At 49.3% G+C, this 22,958-nt stretch overlaps 11 protein-coding genes across 11 annotated transcripts; 6 read left to right on the top strand and 5 right to left on the bottom strand.

Annotated features, from left to right (window-relative positions):
• Positions 1-114: 114 nt before the first annotated feature.
• K444DRAFT_651393 (uncharacterized protein) lies at positions 115-1,262 on the top strand. The gene is made up of 2 exons (XM_024885705.1): positions 115-232; positions 301-1,262. Exons 1-2 carry the CDS (start codon positions 184-186, stop codon positions 819-821), a joined length of 570 nt encoding a protein of 189 aa, XP_024740285.1. The 5' UTR covers positions 115-183; the 3' UTR covers positions 822-1,262.
• On the bottom strand, positions 964-1,552 carry K444DRAFT_334703 (uncharacterized protein). Its single transcript, XM_024871978.1, has 3 exons — positions 1,431-1,552; positions 1,319-1,378; positions 964-1,267 (listed from the first exon to the last, which is right to left on the bottom strand). The coding sequence occupies exons 1-3, from the start codon at positions 1,455-1,457 to the stop codon at positions 1,106-1,108; spliced, it is 249 nt and encodes an 82-aa protein (XP_024740284.1). The 5' UTR covers positions 1,458-1,552; the 3' UTR covers positions 964-1,105.
• A 1,453-nt stretch (positions 1,553-3,005) lies between these two features.
• Positions 3,006-3,545, bottom strand: K444DRAFT_610230 (uncharacterized protein). Its single transcript, XM_024879707.1, has one exon. The coding sequence runs from the start codon at positions 3,273-3,275 to the stop codon at positions 3,120-3,122; it is 156 nt and encodes a 51-aa protein (XP_024740283.1). The 5' UTR covers positions 3,276-3,545; the 3' UTR covers positions 3,006-3,119.
• Positions 3,262-7,511, bottom strand: K444DRAFT_334711 (CNH-domain-containing protein). The gene is made up of 3 exons (XM_024871979.1): positions 4,524-7,511; positions 3,623-4,473; positions 3,262-3,570 (listed from the first exon to the last, which is right to left on the bottom strand). Exons 1-3 carry the CDS (start codon positions 7,246-7,248, stop codon positions 3,418-3,420), a joined length of 3,729 nt encoding a protein of 1,242 aa, XP_024740282.1. The 5' UTR covers positions 7,249-7,511; the 3' UTR covers positions 3,262-3,417.
• A 476-nt stretch (positions 7,512-7,987) lies between these two features.
• K444DRAFT_610228 (vacuolar ATP synthase-like protein 16 kDa proteolipid subunit) lies at positions 7,988-9,153 on the top strand. The gene is made up of 6 exons (XM_024879706.1): positions 7,988-8,099; positions 8,153-8,183; positions 8,235-8,317; positions 8,380-8,492; positions 8,544-8,714; positions 8,764-9,153. The coding sequence occupies exons 1-6, from the start codon at positions 8,052-8,054 to the stop codon at positions 8,804-8,806; spliced, it is 489 nt and encodes a 162-aa protein (XP_024740281.1). The 5' UTR covers positions 7,988-8,051; the 3' UTR covers positions 8,807-9,153.
• Positions 9,154-10,997: 1,844 nt separating this feature from the next.
• K444DRAFT_610226 (aspartate protease) lies at positions 10,998-13,031 on the top strand. Its single transcript, XM_024879705.1, has 4 exons — positions 10,998-11,390; positions 11,555-11,807; positions 11,862-11,963; positions 12,135-13,031. Exons 1-4 carry the CDS (start codon positions 11,318-11,320, stop codon positions 12,895-12,897), a joined length of 1,191 nt encoding a protein of 396 aa, XP_024740280.1. The 5' UTR covers positions 10,998-11,317; the 3' UTR covers positions 12,898-13,031.
• A 645-nt stretch (positions 13,032-13,676) lies between these two features.
• On the bottom strand, positions 13,677-15,560 carry K444DRAFT_523503 (uncharacterized protein; the record flags this gene model as incomplete). Its single annotated transcript, XM_024874293.1, has 2 exons — positions 13,677-15,342; positions 15,391-15,560. 2 exons carry the CDS (start codon positions 15,558-15,560, stop codon positions 13,677-13,679), a joined length of 1,836 nt encoding a protein of 611 aa, XP_024740279.1.
• Positions 15,561-16,183: 623 nt separating this feature from the next.
• K444DRAFT_509795 (amidase signature enzyme) lies at positions 16,184-17,572 on the top strand (the record flags this gene model as incomplete). The annotated part of the gene is made up of 1 exon (XM_024873428.1): positions 16,184-17,572. A coding segment is annotated over one exon (1,389 nt), but the record flags the coding sequence as incomplete, so codon positions are not given.
• Positions 17,573-18,798: 1,226 nt separating this feature from the next.
• Positions 18,799-19,456, bottom strand: K444DRAFT_487977 (uncharacterized protein; the record flags this gene model as incomplete). The annotated part of the gene is made up of 2 exons (XM_024873152.1): positions 18,799-19,316; positions 19,363-19,456. Coding segments are annotated over 2 exons (612 nt in total), but the record flags the coding sequence as incomplete, so codon positions are not given.
• Positions 19,457-19,761: 305 nt separating this feature from the next.
• On the top strand, positions 19,762-20,977 carry K444DRAFT_651387 (phosphatases II; the record flags this gene model as incomplete). Its single annotated transcript, XM_024885704.1, has 4 exons — positions 19,762-19,971; positions 20,094-20,398; positions 20,445-20,755; positions 20,809-20,977. Exons 1-4 carry the CDS (start codon positions 19,887-19,889, stop codon positions 20,975-20,977), a joined length of 870 nt encoding a protein of 289 aa, XP_024740276.1. The 5' UTR covers positions 19,762-19,886.
• A 290-nt stretch (positions 20,978-21,267) lies between these two features.
• On the top strand, positions 21,268-22,880 carry K444DRAFT_610220 (uncharacterized protein). The gene is made up of 2 exons (XM_024879704.1): positions 21,268-21,937; positions 22,121-22,880. The coding sequence occupies exons 1-2, from the start codon at positions 21,356-21,358 to the stop codon at positions 22,664-22,666; spliced, it is 1,128 nt and encodes a 375-aa protein (XP_024740275.1). The 5' UTR covers positions 21,268-21,355; the 3' UTR covers positions 22,667-22,880.
• Positions 22,881-22,958: the final 78 nt, after the last annotated feature.

Below are 22,958 nucleotides of genomic sequence, written 5' to 3'. Positions count from 1 at the left end.
CAGATCTGGATCGCGGCGGGGATCTCAAAATTTCCTATCGATTGTTGCCCGGTCAGCGCGGTATTGACATCAGACCCTCGATTGCTTCCAAGAACAGCTCACAAACCCACAAGAAAACGCTTTACAGATTTCAAAACTCCTCAATCAAATGCGCAAACCCGATATTCTCGAAATCCCACAAGAATGCTCTTAACATCCTCCCAAGTCTCCGTGGCAATCTCCTCATTCATCGGTATATCTACCCCTCCATTCCTCCCTTTTCTTCTCTATTTACATTCCGGCTGACATCCAATGAAACAGTCTTCTTCTTCACAGCCGCACTTTTCCTATCAGGATACGTGCTTCAACAGCAGACAGTCCGCGATTTACGAGCGGCGATAAAACCGCAGCTCGTGAGGCCGAAGCCGGGCCCGGATTTATATCTGCCGCCGCAGTTTCGGGATGCGGAGTATTGGGAGGCGAGGGGTGTTGTTGATGCGGCGAGGGTTGATGAGGAGCAGGGAAGTAGTGAGAAAGGAGCCAGAAATGGAGCCGGAGATAGCGAAGAAAAGACAACAGACGGGGATGAGGATGATATGATTGGAGCGACGAGGTGGCAGAAGGCTGCTAGGAGAAAGAAGAAATTAATGGAGGAGAAGGGTTTGAAAGAAGCACAAAAGCCTATAATTGAAGAACAGAGTGGTGTGGAAGAGCAGAGAGAGGTACCGAAGCCACCGGAAAAGCCTATAAGTCGAGCGGAAAGGAGGAGGAGGATAAAAGAGCAGATTCTTGCTGAAGGGGAAGGAGAGGGATTTAAGGGATACAAGAGGCGGATGTGGTGATCATGGCCATTGTAATATTAGTACGTGGGACGGGATATATGGACTGGGTAACCACATCTGGGAAGGCTGGAGGGATTGGGTTTTGGCGTTTTGGACCACTGGTACTGGTAGATCAACGACGATATGAGATTTGTGTATATTTGATTGATATACCCCTCAATGGCCCAGCCATGGCTATGCTTTTCCGTTCCCGTGCCCCATGGACCTCAAAACGCCTCTAACAAATTCAAAAAGCCGCCGTCCCGCTAAATAGACAATTTCTCAAATCGATAGCCTGACAGCCTCTATCCATTTCTTCCGGAAGTTGTCCGGCTAACCCTCTCCCTTCTCGTCTTCTCCTCATCCCTCCTCATCTTTTCCCTGTTGACATTCTCCACCCATTGCTCGTCGGCTTGGGGGATTCCGTTCTGATTACTTGAGCTGCTTGAGCTGCCAGCTTGTGTTGACTGCCCGGCGCTTGTCAGTTCGGCCTGACTTGAAGAGGTTGGAAAAGTTACAAGGCAAAGAGCACATCGGTCGCCGAACCTAGGTACGGTGTTGTGGCAGTTGATCGAGCCCTTGAGTGACCAGTGAGCTAACATCCAAACAGAAGGCAAAGCAGCTACTTACATAATAATTGGCACAATAGCAAGTCATCTTGAGTGCTGGTATGGTTGAAATAAGGCTGAGTATTGATCTCGGTGGAAGTGCAGATCTTGATTGAATTGGGGGTTTGGGCGTTTGGGGAGGAATTCACTCCCAAATAAGTATCTGAGACGGTTTGGAAAGCAAGAGAAAGCTGTATGCTTGGCCCCGGTGGCTTGGATAGAGGGCAGCCCATCAATTCATGCATGCATGCAGCGGCAGTCCCCAGCATCAAACAGCCTTCAGAACTCACCTGCACGACATCACGTCTAACCACATCAATGCATCCGGTCTTATCTCCCAACCAGCAGCCTCATTCCGGCATTCCGATCTGAGAGGTGTAGGGAGACTCGAGAAGCCGCGACGTTGTTTGCTGCAGTCTGTTAACCCAACGGGGGCCGAGCGCGAACTGTTTCATCTCAACGTCCGATCCAGAATCAGAGCTGTGGGCCAAAGGCTTCTTTCCCTAAGAGTAAATCGGATCTTTTATGCAGCGAGGGAGATCTGTAGGCTTGGTGGAGCGTGGGCCGAATGTTGCATTGTTGAAGCCTGCCACGAGGCTGTTTTGCGGATGTTAACCCGCAATGGTCCAGAACGTGGCAGCCAAGGATTGAAACGATCACTTGGTCAGTGACATCGGACGTTTGGGTTTTGACATTCGTTCTGCTGCATCGATGAAACTGTTTCCTCGGGACCCTTCCGAAAGTCCAATGGGAGCGAGTTCCGCAGCCCACGGAGACCTTCTGAGTCGAAGATCCCACGATGTAACTTCGCTCTCGAGCCTTTCCGTACTCTCGTCTTAGTCAGGGTATTCTCTCAGTCTTGGTCTATTTTGGGTTCGTTGGCAAATTCTCCGGGGACATTTTGTGCCAAACATTCGCTGCAGCTCGGTGACTATTTGCTCCATGAGCACAAGAACAAGGTACAACTCTCGCTTCACAAGCAAGTTTTCACGCACACGTACATATGCTCCAGTCTCAGGTCATTGCCAGCTCATCAACCCATTTATTTTTCTCTTGAACCTGTTGAATCAGCTCAGTGGTAGAACGATGTGAGGGAGATCATACTTCTACTCAGAGGTTCAACACGCCCCATCTTGGCCTTCAAGTGCGTTTCTGGGTTCTCACGATTGCGAACACTCAAAAGACCTTAAGGAATGTAGGATGCGAAGACAGGTAATAGCAACTATTGTTAAAGGTAGAAAGTTCCACCCAGTTTTGCTCCTGCCAGAGCAACGCCACACTAGCCTGGGCGAAAGTTGAGATAGAGCGAGTAGTACTGGCATTCACCGTTTAGATACTTCTCAACTCCCAGGTAGCGAAAAAGGTAGGGAGGCGGGGTGTTGTCCTGCCCCACAGATATTGGTTGAACCTTGAGAGCGTCTCTACGCTTGTTTTGGGGCGATATACCATTGAGTTTGTCTAGGTGCAAAGAGCTCAACCAAAAGCTACAACACGCAGCGACACTTGTCCGGCATTCGAAGGGTACACCCAAGGCCGGGTACACATGAGAGTAGCCCGGGGGCGAAGCAAGAGATACACGTTCTATTCGTAAGACTACAGGCAATTAGAGAAAATAGATGCTGCCCGATCAACCAGAAACCCTCAAGACGCCGACCTCTGAGGTGCCACTTTCCGTCCCAGGATGCCACCAGACGCATGGCACAGCTATCCGTCAGTGGATCAATTCACCCCATCGATGAAGCCTGTGAAGCCTTCCAACCAAATCACCCATGAAGAGACGACGTTCATTCAGATAATAAGCACCGGGCCACAGGACCGACAACCATAGAGAGAGCGTGCCCAGCACACACAGCCAGAGAGAAAACATCGGTATTTGCGAACTACTGCGAAGATCCGAGGCTACACTACAGTATATGCCGTTGAAAGCTTGAAATGGGAGAATTATGGCGTCTGATTGTTGCTCAAGACTACCCATTTCTCGAACTCGGCAGGCAGCAAAATAGTGTCTGTCAGTGTCGAGAAGATGTTTGTGGATGTGGGTGTTGATCACGATGATCTGGGAGTGCAGGAGGCGGTTGCGCTTCCGGTTTCCGTCCCGGGGGCCAGAAATCGATTGCGGCCACCACATCCTCGCCCCGTTCATCCTCGTAAGCATAAATGATCTGTACATAATTCAGTACCTACACCATTAAACCATGCCACGGTTTTGCTTACCTCGCGTGTACTAGTATGGAGCATGCGAATGTTCTTGTGCGGTACAATGTGTACCGCATTCGTATCGATGTTTCTGATTTCGATGAAATTCGGCTCGAAAGCCAATATCCAAGGATATGAAAGAGCAAAGCTTTGTGGCAAGCCTTCCCAATCGATTCTCCAATCAGGCCTTGCCCTCCAACCGTTGCGGTTAACGAAGAACGAGAATTCAGAATAGTTGAGTAAGAACTCGCCATTGAGACGTTCGATGTGTATTGGTCGAACGTTCTCCTTCCGAGCCACAAAGTCTAACGACGTATCTGCTTGATCGAGAAGCGATTGTGTTTCAAGAGTCTCCAGGGAAACCACTTCGAATCCTCTTGCGCATGCTACACACAATTTCGTCTTGAGAAAGTGGATCGACGACGACTCCGTAGGAATGTAGAATTCCTTGAATGCTTTCAGTTCGTCTTGTCCGCTGTTGAACATCTTGAAACCTTTTTGCTTCTTCCCCTTCGACATAGCATCGTTGGGCTCGAACACCTTGATCGTCGTCGAAAGGGCCGAGGACTTCACGCAGCAGACGAGATGCCGGCCAAGACAGATTCCGGTTCTAAAGAAGTTGCAGTGACTCTGAATCTTCTTTGGTCGTTTCGAAAGCGCGGGCTCGCTGGGATTTAATGCCGAGAGGGGATACGACAGCAACGACTTCTGTGAAAGAACCAATAGCAATTGGTACTCTTCGAGAACGTCGATCTGGGTGACATTGGTTGCATCCAGTACCCTTACGGGCTTCGCGGCAACGTCTTTCGACCTCCGGTCGGAAACGAAGATTCCAGAGTCGGTCCCATAAATCAATTTGCGGCCCCCATCTGTAGCATGTTAGCAATAGTTGCTTCTCGAAGAAATACCAAATACGAACCAAATGGTGCGACACAGTTGACTTTGTTCGACGCGGAGAAGAAATTGCTCGACAGAATGGATCGGTTGTAGAAGTCGCCCCGTTTCCGAAGGATAGCTTGTTGGTCGCCGATGTGCTCCATCCACTTGTTTCTTGCACCAGCCGTATTGGCATACAAGGCCAATTCGTATCCACCTTTGCCTAGATGGCGGAACGTAATTGGGAAACCTTCTTTCTTCGAAGAATCGTTTGTCGATGACTTGGCTCCTGGGATCAAACTCGACGATGGACGTTTCGCAATGCCGAGCTTGGGGATAACCTCATCCATTTCACGGATAGACAACAGCTCAAGAGGTATCGGCCGTCGATATACTTTCACTTCTTCCTTCTTTCCAACCATTTTAACCCGAACCAGGAGCACAGCATGGTCGAAGAGGTAGGCTTGGATGTCAGAAGGATCGGTTGGAGTCTTCTTCAGAGTTCCCTTGTAAATCAATTCTCGCCCGGGATCGGTGAGCTTCAAATCAACGCGCTCATTTGGACGAAATCGTAGCTGCTCATGCAGTCGCTTGAGGTTGAACCTATTTTCAGCCTTTCCTGACTCGGCATTGACCCGAGTCAGTAGATCGCGAATCATTTTCATTGCTTTGGGAATATCTTCCTTATCCTGGTTCGTTGGCTCCGTGTATTTCAGTACGTTATCGAGTAGGAGGGGATACCGAGCAAGTCTGGTTGTTGGTTTGGTTAAATAACCATTGAGTTCAAGTTTCCTCGACTCCTTGCGGCGCTCAGTCTCATCCACGAATTTAGAGAAGTACGGGTTGAGAGACCTCTCATTCTCGAACTCGAACTTCCCCGCTAGTTGGTTGGATCCATAAACAATGAAAGGCTCAAATTGCGGGACGAACTCGAGAAAAATGTCGCCAACGCATTGAACCACTGGCCCCTTCCTCTGCCGTTCTGTGAGCGACTCTGCGAATCGAGAGCTAACACCGTGAATACTTGGAGGGTCAATGATATTGGAAAATATCGTTCGAACGATTCGATCCTTCCTTGATTCGGGTATTGGTGAAGGAGCTGCGGGATTCGTAGAACGCAACGGCATGATCCAGAAATCTCGCAAATACTCCAAGTCCTTCACAAAATCCCTCTCCGTGTACATGATCTCGGAAATAACCTCTTGACGTTTCTTTTCTCGTTCAGTGACGCTATCAGCAACCTCTTTAGAAACAGTATTGATCCAGAGCTTCTGCTCATCTGGCTCATCTTCTTGATCATGTAGACTGGTTTGTGACTTCTCACGTCGGAGGCCTGGCTGTGGCTTCAGATTCAATCTTGACTGTTGCTCAAGTCTGCGAGGACACGCTATTGAATAGCACAATTGGTCTCTTGTGCACGTCGGAGAGTAACATTCCGTCAGCAAAACAAAGACTCCGTTGACTTCTGGTGCTTCATGCGGCTCATCCATCATCGTCTCTCTGAATTGATACATCTCCGTCGCAGAATCACGGAGCCGGTGATCATATGTAACATCATGGAAGAACTTCTGAGCATCCAAAGCCCTACCTAGCAGTAGTGCCAGATTTCTGTCCGTAGTCTTGATGATATACGAAATAACATCAACAGCTTCAGCTCCGCTGAAAGCATTTTTGTATGTCAAATCGTTCTTCGTCCTATCTCCAACCGAGATCTTGTCTTTAAAACATTCTGCAACCCGTGATAGTAGTGCCGGATATACAAGTGGCGATTTCTGCCGTCTCTCGCCTGTACTGCTGCTAACTGATTTGGTCACTGAAGGGCGATGTTGAAGACTGTCTGACTGTTCGGAAGGGGAGGGCGTGATTGTTGAGGCCATGGACATCGACCTGCTCATATCCCCGACTGTGGTCGAGGCCATGCTAGTAGTACGAGTTTGTGTTGCTGGGCTACGAGGGCCTGGGATTGGATAACCATTTGCCTGCTGCAATTCATGGGGCCCCGATGATGAAGTCCTCCTGTTCGGGATAACCCTCCCACTCATAGTTTGGTATTCTCGGTCCTGAGAGTAAGTGGTCAAGGACATGGTACGCTCATCATGCCTCTCGGGGACTACACGCCCTTGCGCGGTTGTCCGTGAGGAGTGTGTCTGGTATGGAGCTTGCCTGAATGCGTTTGCGGGAGCTGCGGAATATGTGTTTGGAGGTGGAGAGTACATCTGCGGCCTGGAAAGGCTTGCCATCGACTGCGAACGATATGGATCTGAATTTAAGGCTGGCCCATTTCCTGGATAGTAACGTGGGCCAGGTGCTTTTTGTGCATATGGTGATTGTTGGGGAGGTCCACGAGGGTCAACTCGATTGGGCGCCGGGTACGGTCTTCGATCTTGTCTTATTTGCTGTGGCAGATACTGAGGCTGAGGCTGGGACTGGACCTGACCTGCGGGCACTTGTCGTGGTCCTTGGTGATATCCATTCGTCATGTTTCCATTCGGCATATTCCCAGGTGGTGGTGAAGTGTATCCGCCCGGCCGTGGAGGAGGTTGTCGCTGCATCGCCGCCTGCGAAGAGGAAGGCTGCGAACTCATTGTTTGTGTGCGAACTTGATTCATGGGAGTTGGAGGAGGCGATACTGATGAATTCATGGTCTGCGAGCGGCCAGGGGCAGCACCAAAGATATTCGAGAAAGCTGCCTCTCGTTCGTAGTTCGAAGCGTGGCCATACTGGTTTGGACGCTGTCCTCCAGAACGTCCTTGCCCATAGTCCGCCATATTGCCAGTCGATTTTGGCTGTGCCAACCTCTCCAGTCCTCCCTGACCCCTCCGGTCGATGTTGGGATCTTGGGACTCAGAGGCACCAACCCACGACGCCGAGGGCAACCACCCCGGCCGGCAATATATGAAGTCACAACAACCCCTTTATCGGCCTGTCGACGCCGACGGGGTCCCGTCGTAGGTCGACTAAAGTACGCTCGCCGTCACAGGAGACGATGCCGGGAAGGGGGTGGTCTTGCCTGGGAGTGGATTGCAGCAAGAGATGTAGTACCGCCTGAACGTCAAAGTTTGCTAGTTGCGGAACAGTAGGTCGATTGGGGAGAGACGCATTGAGAGGTCGTCGGAAAGGACAGCGCAATGGTTGATGGTTGGCGGTGAGAAGGAGCTGGCCAGAATCTTGGTTCTCGCGATCCTCCAAGTTCAACTTTGGGTCGTTGCCGTTCTCTCGCTAATCGGGTTTACAGACGCCTAAAGGCCGGGATAAACAGCTATTGCGAGCTTCACTTGGTATCAAAGAAGACCAATGTGCCCGCCAAGCAGCACTTCTGTAGAGAGATACACGGGCTCTATGGTCGTAAACTGGCTGTTTGGAGACACATACTGTAGAATTTTACCCCGACTTAGTCACAGTGCTATATCCAAAACGGACGTGCTTGGCATCACGTGAATGGATTTGATCTAGCGCATTTGCTCAAGTTTGATGCTGCAGAAGCTAATCAAGTCTGCCACAACCTCAGTGTCACTGAGCTCCTGCCACGCTTTCCATCGGTCTTGAAGTTTACGCAGAGCTGGACCTCACGATGGCAGAATCAGAGATTGCACCGAAGTTCGCGCCGTTCATCGGAATGGTGAGAAATTCAGCTCGACGACATCGGGAATGATGCACTAACAGCTTCACCAGGCGGGCATCTGTTTCGCGATGACCTTCGGATGTAAGCCAACTAGCAGTTGCTCAATTGAACATTACTGATGGGTGACCGCAGGTGTGGGCGCGGCGTATGGCACGGCAAAGTCGGGCATTGGAATTGCTGGAGTGGGCACCTTCAGACCAGATCTGATCATGAAGGCATGTAGAACCTTGCATCAGTATACATTCAACATCTATCCTAACGGCTATGGCATCTGTAGTCACTCATCCCGGTTGTCATGTCCGGTATCATTGCCGTATATGCTCTGGTAATTGCTGTTCTCATAGCATCGGATATCGGACCTCCTCCTGCACAAAATTACAGTTTGTTCAAGTAAGGGCAGCTTGGCAGAAACAGATCAAACCATAGCTAATAGCTTTCCAGTGGATTCATGCATTTGGCATGCGGTCTATCGGTAGGCTTGACGGGACTCGCGGCCGGATACTCGATAGGGATAGTAGGAGATATGGGCGTACGGTCATACATGCAACAGTCGAGGATTTTCGTTGGAATGGTCCTTATTCTAATTTTTGGGGAAGTCTTGGGTTTATATGGGTCAGTATACTCAACCTTCCACATGCTGTGGCCCAACTCACAAGTACAGACTCATTGTTGCCTTGATTCTCAATACAAAGAGCAAAGGCTAGGCTTGGCCCCACTTTACCCGAAGATTGTACAACAAGGTACAGAAGAACCGTCTATATTGAAGGTGGCACGAAGAGCATTGTTTGATTAAAGAGGTGGTGGAGCTGCATTGCAGGAGTTTGGGGTCGTGTATGAAGGGAGGGGAGATCCATTGCAGATCTTACAATTCGAGCAAATTTATAGGTACTCAGAGTGTCCACAGATTCTCTGTGTACGTATCTACGACTACCGGAGAGGGGGGCATCACCTTGCCCTCAAATTCAAGAGCGAGTCTCGACCACATTTAGGATTGTATCTAACACCGAGGACGGTATTCTGTCAGCCTCGAGCGAGGACATCCTCGTGTGCGACAAGCGACAAGCGTCGGAACTCCGGCTTTTGTACTTCTATTATCCTGTAGCTCAGGGGCTCCAACTTCTCTTTTCCTGCCGAGGCAGCAGCCCACTCTGTCGATCTTGTGCCGTCCTCAGTCCTCAATTTCTCACTCCAACTTCTACTCCTTCCTATCAATATTTCGAGGCTGATACGCGTTCCCATGTATGTCGACATCCCCTATAACGTTATTTTCTGGATAGAGTACCATGCAAAGTTGCTTCTCCGTCCAGATGTTTTGCACGATTTGCTCGAGTTCATGATTGCCGTAGCTTCGAATTCAGTAGCGTCGTTTACACAAACTTTTTCTTCTAGAAGCCCGGAGGAATACCCTCCCACTGCATTAGCTCACCTTCAAAGGGTTGCGGATTATGACAGGCGCCGGCGGAGCCCGGATTGCGTGACAACCAAGGTCCTTCCTAAAATTATATCATCGGGGCGGACTAGGCGATAAGATGTGACACTTCCATCGCCTTCCCTATCTGGAACGTTCAGTCGCATGATTTGAACCGGGGAAGAAATATAGCCGAAGGTGCAAGGTGAAAGGGGCATTCACAAGGGTTCATGTGAAATTCAAGGCAGTGCCTGAGCCTCCCACCCAAGTATTTTGGAGGAGGTACTCGTGGTGAGATCCGTTTGGCAGATTCTTGGGAAGGGCAATTAAAAATAGGCTTCAAAGAATGGCCAAGAGGACTGTCACGCACACCACTTTTGCAGGAATTCAATCAAGGCATATGACGGCCAGCAAAGTCATATCTAGTTTCTATCAGCATAACATGCAAAGAGAATATTGTGATTGGACAGCTTGGGACATTTATGCGACGGCGCGCACAACCACGCTACCGGTACCCCCTATACTGAAGAAGCCCACTGATTGGTTCAGCGAAGCCTCCTCTCATTATTTGGCTCTTGGCTCTCACCCCTATCAAGCATTTCCTAAAGCGCGCTACTTAGCAAAGTCTGCCAAAAGTCCCGCATGCCCATCGCTCGTTACCGACCGAAGAGGGGAGTTGTATCTCCGTGCAGGCCAAGGCACCACGACACCATGCCACCACTACGCCCGTCTGTGCAAGCCACTTGACCCCGAAGGCAAAGTCACTGAGCCACTCGCACCTTCTGATCTGGGGCAAGGCCGCCAGCGCAAGGGACTTTCCTGATCCTGCCACCGCACTCGCTCGGCCGTCCTGCAGCGTGCACATCGTCATCTTCAGAAGACAAAGGCTTACTCATGATTGGGGATGCGCTTCTGGCCAAGACCCCCGAGGCACGCTCATGCACGGTTATATTAACCTCCCGCTCGCTGAGACCACTCAGCGAGTCGAGTGTGCGGCCCACAGCAAGCCACAGCGCGGCGCGGCTCGACATGCATCCCCTGCAACATTTTGACCCTGCTCGCCTGCTCGCCTGCCCTGCGGCTGAGACCACCGAAAGAGGCACTTCACTCATGGCCAGCACCAAACTCCAACACCACCACCGCCACCACCACCACCACCATGGAACCCTCACCTGCAGTCAACCCCGCACCGATTGCACGCTCCCACCCGCGGCCAGGCACTTATATGCCCACCTTCCTATCACAGAGCCAGCCCCGCCCTTGCAGCACATTTTTAAGCTTTAACATTACCTCTAGCTCGATACTTAACGGCATTGGGTGCAGCAAGAGATGCGGAAACCCGGCACTCACCCCCCATTTCAATTGGGTTGAAGCTTTGTTTCGCAATAGGATCATTTGGTATGCATGCTGCCAGCAATTCGTTGTCGATCTTTCGTGGGTTTACTGTCCCTCGACAACTATTTGTCTGCAGACCTTCTGGAAAGGAAGCTCATCTTGCTAAGATAACGCCAGCTCCTGCTCCGTCTGATCTAGGGCTATGGGCTATCCTGCTAGAAGCTCTTCGATAACTAGCGGACCCTGTCAATCACCAGAATCTCGCGATCAAGTTATCTTTTTGCACTGCAGTGATTGTCGCATCAGGCTGAATTGGACCAAACCCTCCGGCCTCCTATGCTCATGATGGCCGCCCAGAGCTTGAGGCCTGAAGTTATAAAGCCGAGTGACCTCCCTTGGTTTCGTTGGTACTCCATCAAGCTCACAGTCTCGCGATCCTCTTCTCTTTCAACCTCCCGCTGAAGTTGGCAAAATGTTCTCTACAATCACCGTTCTTGCCCTTGCCCTCGCGGCTCAAGCAGCACCAACTGCAAATGTCATTGGCAGTATGTGCAATTGATTTCTCTCTTCAAAACAACCTTCGACTCTTGCGTGATATTTGCCCTACATTTATGATTCTCGGAGCTCTTTTTCATACCCCCCACTCCCCCTCCCTACAACAAAATACGGACTGTCTATAGAACTGAACACTAATTCCAATTTGCTCCAGGCGCGACATGGTCTGCTCCTGCTGTCCACAACCCCAGCTATGTCCGCAATGGCACGGCAGCTATGCTGAAGGCTTACGCCAAGTATCACTTGAAGCCTACACACGAGATGCCTCTCGAGTTCATGGCCGAAATCCAAAAGCGCCAGGATGGATCTGCTACGGCTGTCCCTTCCAATGGGGTTGAATACTTAGTGTCAACTACCGTCGGTGGTCAGAACTTGAACTTGGATTTTGATACTGGATCTGCAGACTTGTAGGTGATTCAAAAGTTGCTGCTAAGTTAATATTCATGCTAATTCCTTGATAGATGGGTGTTCTCTTCCCTCCTCCCCACAAGCGAGAAGACAGGCCACAACATCTATACTTCGTCTAAGAGCAGCACTTACAAGGCACTTTCAGGCTACACATGGTATGTATTTCTAGGCTTCTCCACAACAGTCCTGTAATTGAAGACATTCAAAAAAGTCCTTTGATGAGAATTTCACGGTTCTACACGTTTACAGCACCTCAAAACTTCCCTGGCCAATCTTTCTAACTTATAACACAAAATCGAGGTGGAACGTGCTAATTCGAAGAATAGGAGTATCCAGTACGCGGATGGTTCAGGGGCAAGTGGAAAAGTCGGCACCGATACTGTGACCATTGGTGGAACTACTGTCAAAGGGCAAGCTGTCGAGCTTGCAAACAAGGTCTCTTCTACTTTTGTTTCAGACGGATCAGATGGCCTGGTCGGCCTGGCGTTTAGCAGCATCAACACGGTCTCGCCCCAACAACAATCCACCTTCTTCGACAACGCCCAACCCTCTCTCAACTCCCCCCTTTTCGCCGCCTACCTCCCCTACAACGCCGACGGCGCGTACGATTTTGGCTTCACCGACTCCTCAAAGTACACCGGCAGCATCGTCTACACCGCCGTTGAGTCCGGCAACGGCTTCTGGGAGTACCCGTCCACCAGCTACAAAGTCGGATCAACAACCTACACCCAATCTGGCTTCACAGGTATCTCAGACACCGGAACGACCCTCATCCTGATGAGCGACTCGGCCGTTACAAACTACTATAAGAAAGTCACCGGCGCCTCCTACGACTCCTCGCAAGGAGGGTACACCTTCCCCTGCAGCGCGACGCTTCCAACCCTCTCCATCGCCATTGGCTCCGGGTTCGCCACGATCCCTTCCTCTCTCCTCAACTTCGGCTCTACTGGCAGTGGAAGCACTTGCTTCGGGTCTTTGCAGAGCGTTGGAAGCGGCAGCCAGGCTATTTATGGAGACGTCTTTTTCAATGCTTATTATGGCGTTTTTGACGCGAGCGGACCGAGCTTTGGGTATGCTCCTGCTGTTTAAGGAGAAGTAGAATTGAAGCATGGAGCGGTGGATAGAACTGCGGATTCTTATTCAATTGTTTAGCACACGTAGGGGGTGCATATCCTGTTACTTTCACATTTGGAGACTTGAACAATAAAGCATACTTTTCGTCCAATCTCAGAATCTCGTACTTAAATTTTGTATCTATAAAATTATCTCAGCAGTCTTTTATACTCTAGAAGTGTTCAGAGAGGATTTGAGATCCAGCTGTCGTGATGCGCTAAGCCCCGCTGAGATCAACACTCGCTTCATTCATCCTAGACGTGCACGCATCTCGAGATCGACACCAATCTCTGAATCTGACACTAATGCAGGCACGATCTCTTCATTTGGAAGAATTGAAGCTTGCCTGTCTATCATAGATACTGGCTTCTAGATACCGAATGCAGAAAGATCACACGAATCTTAGCCTATTGTATTGATTCTCTTCCAGATTGGATTTTTGGTTTGAGTCTTGGTGGCGGATTTTACCCCTTCAGGATTCCCCAGCACTATCCGGAGGGAAACACCGTCGGGAACGTTAGACGCGTTATTAGGCGATGAAGATTTGGATTGGGGGTCTGGGAGAATGTTTAGTGTTGAATAACCATTCGGAATTTTCCTGCCAGAACGACTCGACTTGACTAATACAACAAATGCATACCATGTTTGGTTTCAATAATGACCGACTATGCTGATCCCCTGTATATGCCCGATACCGAAGCCCAACGCCTCAAATACATTCTGAGCCCAATGTAATATCATATAAAACCAACTCCCTAAGACCTACAATCCCCCCTCCAATGCTCCTTAATCCACCCCGCCAAGAGATCGGTAAATATCTCCGGCCTATAATTCTCCACGTGGCTATTGTTGTATGTCTGTCCCGTGAACTGCAGTGCAGTGAGAACCCAGGGTTGAATAAAATCGATGAAGACTAGGTCAACGGTTTCTGGGTCACTTTTTTCGGCCATTGAAGCAGTGGCTTGGATGCAGTTCGGTATCTTGTAGAAGGAGATGGGGGCGTGGAGGGTGTCGTCTCCGTCGTCACCGGCGTCGTCTTTGGTGGTGTAGCCTGGTACTAGATCTGGCGATGAAGAGAGGAGGGGTGCTTGTGCTGCTCCTGAGATGAATGAGTCCTGGATGGAGAGCTGGGGAGCAATGATATCGTAATGGATGGCGAGTTGCTCCGGAGGTGCAAGCTGCCATGGTTGGAGTTCTGTGGACTCGAATATTGGTCCGCCGTTGTTGAGAAGTGGCAGCATTTGGCTAGCAGCCTTGAATGGAACATCTTTGATGTACTTCAAAGTGCTAACAAATGGAGACACGATGTAAGTGCTGTCTCGGGTGAAAGTGCCTTTGAAGATATCAAATCTCATCCCTCCGGTATTGAAGATGACCATTCGAGGTTTATCTTTGCGTTTCGGATTGGTGGCGACATCTGCTAGAACTTCTTTCTCAAGCCAACTATAAAGACTGTTGTCGCTTGGATATGGCGCTCTGCTCATCCAGAGATCTTTTGGGGCACAACCGTAAAAGTAATCGAGATTCAAAGCTTTCCTCGCCTTGTGTATAGATGCAGATACGTTCTGGCCATGCCCTGTGGGAAATGTTGATTCATTCAACCCCGTGTGGTAACGGTAGCCAAAGAGATTGTTATCGATATATCTCCTTTGGAACGACATGTCCGATCGTAATTCGAGCTCTTTGAGGTCTCCTTTCTTTCCCTTGCTCTTGATGCCATCTATTGACATCCAACCAACAGTCTCCATATACCGTCCACTCTGAAAACCATACGCTTTCGAATCGTACTTTGCAAAGTCTCGGATGTGGCTATGTCCGCCAAAGAACTGAATAGGAGTATCCCACTTCTGACTTCTGATCGCCTTGAAAATAGCCTTATATTCTGGTCCATGAAGGGTAACATGGCCAATGACAATAAATAGATCCACATCTTCTCGGATGGCGTCTTGGAACCATTTTTCTTCGATAGTTTTCCCGACTGGTTGGACAATAGTATTGTTCGCATTGCCCGTGAAGTCAAATAAGAACCCAAACGCCAGCACCCGGATCCCTTGGTTCTTTGTAGTAAATTTCCGGAAACGTTGTGCCATGGGAATTCTTTCCCCCGTATCAGGCTTTATATAATCGAGGTTCGATGCTAGATATTTCCCTTTGAAATTCGGCACCGTCTGAGTATATTCTCGAGCTGCTGCATCGGCTTGGTAAAGCTCGTGATTCCCAGTGCATATTATATCGATATCTTGTTCCTTGAAGATATCGTAGTCGTATCTCCCCTTCGGTTTCGAGGCATCGTAAAGTCCGTTGCCTTCCACTCGATCGCCGGTGTCGACAAGAAGGAGGTCTGCCCCGATTTCGTCCGCCTTCTGGTGCATACGCTCGGCAAATGATATGTAGTCGCCCCAATCGGCGGAGTATTGCGATCTAGGTGATGTTAGATATTGTTGGCGCACTTGGGGGTCCACGATTCACTCTTGTAAATGCCCGGCGTGCCAGCCGTGCGTGTCTGTAGTTTGGAGGAAGTTCAGTTGACCCCATGGTAGGGGCCTCATAGGAGCAGCAACGGGTTTTGGAGCTGAAGGCTGCTCAGCAGCAGTGAGCGAAAGAAGGACATAGGTCCACGGCAATAGTTGTTTTGCCATTGTAGATAAAGGGAGCTGGCTAGCAGCGGAGATAGTCCGAATGATATTTCACAGCCAAACGACCCTACAAGTTGCACCAGTCTGGCAGCTAGCAGGTGGGGTCGTAAATCGTGAAGCTCTTAAGAGTTGATGAAGGCGTGAAGTGTGGTTATTTGGAGGAGTGCGAATGACGGGGCTGGTACAGTAAGTAGCCTTGGAGGTCCGACCCGCGATAAGAGCTTATCGGCGCAAGACTCGAGCTGCATTCGACCCTGCACGAAGAAATTGAGGCACATTTCTGGACACGAAGAACCACGTCGTCCCGTTGTCCCCGTCGTCCTCCACGCGTTGTTCGGCGCCAATGTTGCAGCGACGCGCGCAGGGAGCGACACGCAAATATGTTGCACGGAAGAAAGCTTGTTGCAAGCTAAAGCTATTATATACAACGGCTGCTCAGACCGTCGAGCAACGACCCCAAAATGGACTCAATGCCTTCATTTCGACGGACCTATCCAATCTCGAGCTCGAGGCCCCCGAATCCCTCGCCCCGGGAGATGCCATTGCTATCGGTGTGTACTTGGCTCCCCGTCGTGGACTCACCGTGTAGAATTGCTAATGCTTGATCAGACGATAGTCAACGGCTGCCTCCCAGCTTGCTGGGCATTGCTGTGAAGGACAACATAGCAACAGTTGGATCGAGAACAACTTGCGGGTCTGGAATTCTCAGAGAATATAAAAGTCCTTTCGAGGCAGGTGTTGTTCGCAACCTTCACCTGCATGACTATGCAGTCCGTGGCAAGACGAATTTGGATGAATTTGGAATGGGCTCACATTCGACGCATTCGTTCTTTGGTCATGTTGCTAACGCCTGGCCCTTTAACAACCTCTCAGCTGGAGGGAGCTCCGGCGGAAGTGCAGCGGCCGTCGCATCAGAACAATGTTCAGCAGCTTTGGGAACAGATACTGGTGGATCGGTCAGGCTGCCAGCAGCATATACCGGGATTGTAGGCTTCAAGCCTTCATACGGTACGATATCTCGTTGGGGTGTTGTTCCGTATGCAAATTCCATGGACACTGTGGGAATTATGGCCTCGGACGTAGCATCTATCAAAGAAGCATTTCATAAGGCTAAGCTGCACGACCCCCGAGACCCAACCTGTATCTCTGATAAGGCATGGAAACGTTTGCAACCTCAACGAAACGCAGCGATTCTCAAAATGGACGCTAAAAGGAGACGCATGTCCGAGGCACATGCTTTGAATATGGTTGGTGTCAGGATTGGAGTGCCTTTGGAATATAACATTTCAGAATTGGAGCCTGGAATACGGCAAGCTTGGAGGGATTGCTTGGGGACGTTGCAAGACCAAGGGGCTGTCATTGTGCCCGTTTCTCTTCCAAATACAAAACATGCTCTCTCGGCATATTATGTCCTTGCCCCCGCTGAGGCAGCTTCCAACCTGTCCAAATATGACGGTGTTAGGTATGGGACTCGAGATGGTCTACCAGATGGATCCAATGGTGTCCTATACTCTAGAACACGAGGCAATGGCTTTGGGGACGAAGTCAAGAGACGTATCCTTCTTGGATCGTACACTTTGAGCTCGGAGGCGGTTGACAATTACTTTTTGAAGGCTCAAAAAGTCCGAAGATTGGTGCAGCGAGACTTCGATCGCATTTTCGCTGCTCCCAACCCTCTTCGACAGGCAGAGCAATTTGACCTCAAGGATATGGATGAGTCTATTCAGATGTCTAGCAAACTAGGCCCCACTCAGGTTGATTTCATCGTCTGTCCCACGGCCCCGACGCTGCCTCCCACTCTCGACGATGCATCAAAACAAACGTCTGTTGACACCTACATGAACGATGTTCTCACTGTACCTGCAAGCTTGGCCGGTATCCCCGCGATTAGCGTTCCATTTCCAATACCTGAAGAATTCCTGAGCGAAGGCAAGCCTGCCTTTGCAGGCATGCAGATCATTGGGCAGTACGCCACTGACTCTGCACTTATTACAATAGCAGAAATCATGGTGAACAGGTCAGCGCCTACAGAGTCGAAAAGCCCGACTCAGGAGATTTTCGCTGAGCTCCACGACAAGTGGAGCGAGTCGAAGCAGGAAAAGCGGAAGGCAAAAGGCGAGGCACCAGCTCAGAAAGCGTCGGCTGTAGAGGCAAATGAACATGTATTCGAGAAAGGAAGAAATCTAGTGCTGGAGGAAGACCAGTTACCCATTCGGAAAACCACAACCGTAAAAGGAATGGACCCAAAGACTAAGGAAGGCCAACCGTTGATTTGGAAAACCGCACAGAAGAGAAAAGCTCCAGAAAACGAGAATGGAGAGCCACTAATTAGGAAAGTTAGAACCGAGAAGAAAGGAATTTTGGTACCAGGAAGTGAAGGAAGCAAGCTGCGAATCTGGAAAATCGAGACGAGAGAATGGCTGCCTTTGCCAGTCTGGAAGCCGACCAGCTTTTTCCGAGAGGTGCCAATTCGGAAAATTAGAACTGGGAAAGGAAGAGATCTCTGGAGCCAGTTGCAAATCCGAAAACCTCTTCCCAAATTGCGAATTCACAAACACATTAGCGAGCAAGGAAGTGAGCGAGGCAAGCCCCTACTCCGAAAATTCTCGACAGATAAGGGAGGACCGGAGCGCCAACCAAAGACCGACAAGGAGGTCAATAAGGTTTTTGAAGACGCACTGGGTACGTGGGAGGAGAATCATTGAGATATCTGAAATGATAGTCATTTTTGCTACCTCTATATCTCATCTTTACCCAGCTTTAATACCTTGGTCGAAACGCTGCAAATCTTATTGATGAAGTTCGATGACATTGCGATGACAGCTCTTGTTTAGCACTGAAAGAAGTTTCACAGCATTTTTTGTGTTACTGATGACCTGAAGATACCCATGTATATATGCGGATTTTGAATAAGCAAAATAGAACAAGTAGGACTGTCTTGATGGCAAGTAGTCCAAGCATGTGCAGTGCTTTGTATTATACTTCGATAGATTGTAGCAAGAAGAAAATTCTACTGTACTGTACAATACTACAATATCAAGGATGTCTTCAAGATCTAGACATCAAGAGTTGAATGAATGAATGTCCAGACCCGAAAATGAGGTTGATCATTCATTAAGGCAAAGTCAAGTATTCTTGAAATTCAGAACATTCATCAAGCTCCATTGTCCCAGCCAGACTTGAACACTGAGGCATTAAATAAGTCTAACCAGCTTTCCCTTTCCTTAAAACAACAAAGCCTTCAAAAATCCTGCACCCCTGTCTCCCCACCCGTTCCCTCCGGCTCGCCTTCCCCATCCCACTCCGGCTCTTCCTCATCAAACCACCTCTCTTGCTTCTCCCTCTTCTCCACCTCGTCAAACTCTTCACTCTCATCCACATCCCGATAATCGAAATCCTCATCCCCGCCACGCAGAAATCGAACAGTCATCTCGAATTTCCACCTCTCTTGCCCCTCTTCCCGGCTCTTGACTTCCTCGCCGTCCTCGCCTATGATCTCTCCGTTTGGGCCGCGGAGGTAACTCAAAAAGGGGATCAGAGGTTCGGGTTGGAAGAGCGAAGAAGAAGGGGAAGAAGAGGAGATGGTGAGGTTGTCTATGGTAGGAGGAGGATGCGTTGACTGGGCTAAGGCAGCGAGCTTTGCTTCACTGCGGTAGAGATCTGCTTCTAAGACGCCGGAATACCCTTTTGCTTTCCCGTCCGCTTCGCGCTCAGCGGCGGTTTGGAAGCGTCGGATGCAGCGGTCGTATAGTAACGGATCTGAAATATGTCAGCTTTGGTCTTGGAATAGGGGTGGGGGGAGTACCCGCTAATTCAAGATCAGGAGATGAAAAGTAGGAGGGGTGGCGATCGAGGTATAGTTTTCGACGGTTTTTGATTCGGATTTGGTGTGTTCTCTCTGAGGTAGTGGAGGGGTCCTCTTGGGAGATTGGCTGAGTGTCTTCGATGTGTGGCATTTTGGTGGAGGGTGGAGGGTGGAGGGTAGAGGGTTGAGAGGGAGGATGTGGCGGTGGATGAGTTAGGGAGGTTGAAATCATCAGAATTCGGTGAGGGAAGGGAGGTTTTCAGCCTCGTGGGTAGCCTTGTTTCATTTGATATGTCTAAGCACTTGTATTAATGCTTATAAAGCAAGGCTAAATGTGTTAATTTGCACGGTTGTTGAAGTTTGATGAAGTTTGATCCGAAGCCTGGGGTCGAGAATGGAGGGGCGTCTGCCGGCCGCGGCAACTTTCCTCTGATTCCGCATATGTTGGCTTTCCCTCAACTCCTTTTAACTCGACGTTCCTGTCACTAAACTTAATTCATTTGGCAAATCCAAAGTGACAAGCTATGACTACTTCAACGGAAGGCGCCGAACCTGCAGCCTTGCCATCCCCGCCATTTATCACTGTAGCCGGGATCCCCAATTTTCGGGGTAGGTACGAAGGGTGGGGGAGAAATCCATTTGCCAGACTCAACAGTTTCATAGTCATTCGAGGAGAATCTCTCAGTTCTCCCAGATTATCTTTGCAAATACTGATTTGTTCATTCTTATAGACTTGGGAGGCTATCCTATTGCCTCGCCATCCAACCACTTGGTTCGCAGGGAAGTGATTTACCGTTGTGGAGAACCCTCACAGGTTACCAACGATGGAATCACAACAATGCAAAGACTGGGAATCACCCATATCTATGACCTGAGATCGAACAACGAGATCGAGCGAGCTCAAGTAGCAGGCCGAGGAGGAGTGGTGGAGTGGGAGGGATGCGAGAGAGTATTCGTCCCTGTTTTTACAGACAAGGATTACAGCCCACAAAACCTGGCTGTGAGGTATAAAGACTATTCCACGAGTGGGACAGAGGTAGTATTTCCGAAAACTTTGCTGGGAATCTTCTGATTCGAAGTAGGGCTTCACAAGAGCTTATTCTGATATCATGAATAATGCTCCTCCTTCTTACAGAACTATTTTATTGCATCTCGCAAATGAGCCAGAGAAGCCTCTGATTGTTCATTGTACGGCAGGGAAAGATAGGACTGGGGTGATTTGTGCCATAGTTTTATCACTTTGTGGCGTGGATGATGAAGTTGTCGCTCGTGAATATTCTCTCACAGAAATCGGGTTGACGAGGGAGTGGAAGGAATCTGTTATTGAGCATTTGATGGATAATCCTGCTCTTAAGGGGAACATGGAGGGTGCTTGGAATATGATTTCTGCCAAGTAGGTCCTTTGGGTATTGCTCTTGAGTATTTCTGGATGCTGATAATTTTTAGGGCTGCCAATATGTTGGCCACTCTAAAGATGATCAGAGCGAACTTTGGGTCTGCTGAGAAATATGTTATCGAGAAGTGCGGCTTGACCAAGGAAGAGGTGGAGAAAATACGGAAAAATTTGATTGTCGAGGAGCCTGCTGTGCATATGAAGCTTCAACAAAACTTATAGATGTTCTCCCGCAGAAGAGAATATAGAAAGTCGGAATAGAACGTTTCGTGGATGTTTGGCAGGTTGCCGAAGCCCTTCCTTCAACAGTATGAGCTTTCCCAAATTTGAAGAACAGATAGTATACTCCAATTCGAATATAGATATTCTGAGCCTCGTCACGCAAGATTAAACCTCATCTCTGTCAAATTGCCCAGGAAACAACAAAGCGAGGACAAGTGGCTTCACGTGACCATACGCTAAATTCTTGAGGCGCCTTCCTCGCGAGACTTTTCTCCAACTACGCGATGTCTGTGCTCACCAAATCTGATCCTTCACCACATTGTGTAAAACACCGCTGGTGTGCAAACAGCTAACCGATGTCAATTGGGTGCGTTCGCAATGCCACCACCGTTACGTTGTACTTCTTCACTTCCCTCAACGTGTGTGAAGCAGCTCTGTAGAGCTGGACAATCGACACGATCCTTCTCGACGACTCCTCGACAAGATCAAAGAATAACTCGAAATCGACGGCAACTGTTCCGATGGCTTGGCTCACAAGGACAAAACTTCTTGAACCCATTGAACGGGTCAACGAATTACCTGGGTGCTTATAACGCTCAAGGACAGCTGAAGAGAGTCGTCGAAGCAGCCGCCGAGGCGGAGAGAAAGAAGAAAAAGGAAGAGGGTAAGGCAAATGAGCCTGCGAACTCGAGCGCATCAGAGTCGGGGGAATCAGAGGAGGCCAAAGAATTCAAAGGTGAAATACCGCCGGAGACTACGAGGGATTTGACCCCATTTCCTTTGAATAAGAGCTTCGTCAGCCAGCCGGTGCTTAGCGATGATCTGCGGGAAGAGATCTGGAAGAGAGTCATGCAGGATGGCAAGTCTGTCAGAGTTGTCAGTGCCGAGCTCGGGGTCGAGATGAGTCGTGTGGGAGCTGTGGTACGACTAAAGGAGATTGAGAAGGAGTGGGAGCAAACAGTAAGTTCTGCCTGTATTTTCCTCTCTTCACACCTTTATGATGATCTCTTAAAAATCGATTAGTCTTTAAGACAACTACATGGTTACAAAATTTACGCATGCGAGCCTCTCTGAAAGTTCCACTCTCACATCAATTGCAATGTCACAAATTCCGATATCATTTGCTAATCTAAAGCACTCAAGGGACGACCGCTGGCGAAGCCATATCACGAAGCTGTAATGTCTATGTTGCCGAAGACTCCTTACGATCCTACGGGTAGAACCAACGCCAAACCCCACGAATCTATCAACGACCTACCAGTTCACAGAAAGACCGGAACACAAATTTTCCATCCAACTTCCGAATCAAGACATTTCACGCGAGAAGATGCTGCTAAGGTTTTCGACGAGAGATTACTCCCAGCAGATCTCAGAGTCCCACATCCTGAGCTGGCAGAAATGCATAAAGACTATAAGGCAGGTTTGTCGCAAGAAGAAAGGCAGCAGCGGCAAATGGAGAGAGATGAAATAGCCGAACGCAAGAGACAGCGTGCGGAAGCAAAGAAGGCGAAGAAGGAAGCAGCTGTCAAGAAGGTAGATACTGGAAGAGTGGAGTTCAGGTTCACGGAAATCAGCGTTGATGCTGCTGGAAAGGATGGGCGAGGGTTCAAGGGCGTTGGGTGGAGATATGGGCATCCTCACATGGATCGCAGCAGGGGAACGGTCAAGATTCCCACAAGTGTCGAATGATGACTTGGAGATGTACTGTGTATTATGCATAGATGGGAGGGTTCTCGTGCATTCTCAGGTGTACGTAACATTGTATGAAGTACGAGTTATGCCACCTATATTACTGTACAATGAAGCTTGAAGCAGATGACGAACTTCTGATTATACACCGTTAATTAGCCTACGGAAAAATTACTTGATCACAGTGAAGCTAGAAATATCATCAGAAATGGTCCATGGAAAGCCACGTGATTGAAGGACAGAATAAATGCCTGCACATCCCTTTTCGGAATAGTGCAGTGAACCCACCATT

The sequence above is a fragment of the Hyaloscypha bicolor genome (genome assembly GCF_002865645.1).
Source record: "Hyaloscypha bicolor E unplaced genomic scaffold K444scaffold_52, whole genome shotgun sequence".
NCBI classification, from domain to species: Eukaryota; Fungi; Ascomycota; class Leotiomycetes; order Helotiales; family Hyaloscyphaceae; genus Hyaloscypha; species Hyaloscypha bicolor.
Note: the sequence above shows the minus strand (reverse complement) of the source record. Positions and strands in the feature narration are given on the sequence as shown.

Excerpts from the sequence above, each read along its gene's own strand:
- K444DRAFT_610228 (XM_024879706.1), top strand. The coding sequence starts at position 8,052 with ATGGCAGAATCAGAGATTGCACCGAAGTTCGCGCCGTTCATCGGAATG. Across the intron at positions 8,318-8,379 it reads GACCAGATCTGATCATGAAG|TCACTCATCCCGGTTGTCAT; the intron begins GCATGTAGAACC and ends TGGCATCTGTAG. Across the intron at positions 8,493-8,543 it reads CAAAATTACAGTTTGTTCAA|TGGATTCATGCATTTGGCAT; the intron begins GTAAGGGCAGCT and ends ATAGCTTTCCAG.
- K444DRAFT_610220 (XM_024879704.1), top strand. The coding sequence starts at position 21,356 with ATGCCACCACCGTTACGTTGTACTTCTTCACTTCCCTCAACGTGTGTG. Across the intron at positions 21,938-22,120 it reads AGAAGGAGTGGGAGCAAACA|GGACGACCGCTGGCGAAGCC; the intron begins GTAAGTTCTGCC and ends AAAGCACTCAAG.
- K444DRAFT_334711 (XM_024871979.1), bottom strand. The coding sequence starts at position 7,248 with ATGGCGGACTATGGGCAAGGACGTTCTGGAGGACAGCGTCCAAACCAG. Across the intron at positions 4,474-4,523 it reads CAACTGTGTCGCACCATTTG|ATGGGGGCCGCAAATTGATT; the intron begins GTTCGTATTTGG and ends AACATGCTACAG. Across the intron at positions 3,571-3,622 it reads TCCATACTAGTACACGCGAG|ATCATTTATGCTTACGAGGA; the intron begins GTAAGCAAAACC and ends AATTATGTACAG.
- K444DRAFT_334703 (XM_024871978.1), bottom strand. The coding sequence starts at position 1,457 with ATGACTTGCTATTGTGCCAATTATTAT. Across the intron at positions 1,379-1,430 it reads GCTATTGTGCCAATTATTAT|GGCTCGATCAACTGCCACAA; the intron begins GTAAGTAGCTGC and ends TGGTCACTCAAG. Across the intron at positions 1,268-1,318 it reads ACCGATGTGCTCTTTGCCTT|TCAACACAAGCTGGCAGCTC; the intron begins GTAACTTTTCCA and ends AGCGCCGGGCAG.
- K444DRAFT_651393 (XM_024885705.1), top strand. The coding sequence starts at position 184 with ATGCTCTTAACATCCTCCCAAGTCTCCGTGGCAATCTCCTCATTCATC. Across the intron at positions 233-300 it reads GGCAATCTCCTCATTCATCG|TCTTCTTCTTCACAGCCGCA; the intron begins GTATATCTACCC and ends CCAATGAAACAG.
- K444DRAFT_610230 (XM_024879707.1), bottom strand. The coding sequence starts at position 3,275 with ATGTTTTCTCTCTGGCTGTGTGTGCTGGGCACGCTCTCTCTATGGTTG.
- K444DRAFT_610226 (XM_024879705.1), top strand. The coding sequence starts at position 11,318 with ATGTTCTCTACAATCACCGTTCTTGCCCTTGCCCTCGCGGCTCAAGCA. Across the intron at positions 11,391-11,554 it reads AACTGCAAATGTCATTGGCA|GCGCGACATGGTCTGCTCCT; the intron begins GTATGTGCAATT and ends AATTTGCTCCAG. Across the intron at positions 11,964-12,134 it reads GCACTTTCAGGCTACACATG|GAGTATCCAGTACGCGGATG; the intron begins GTATGTATTTCT and ends TTCGAAGAATAG.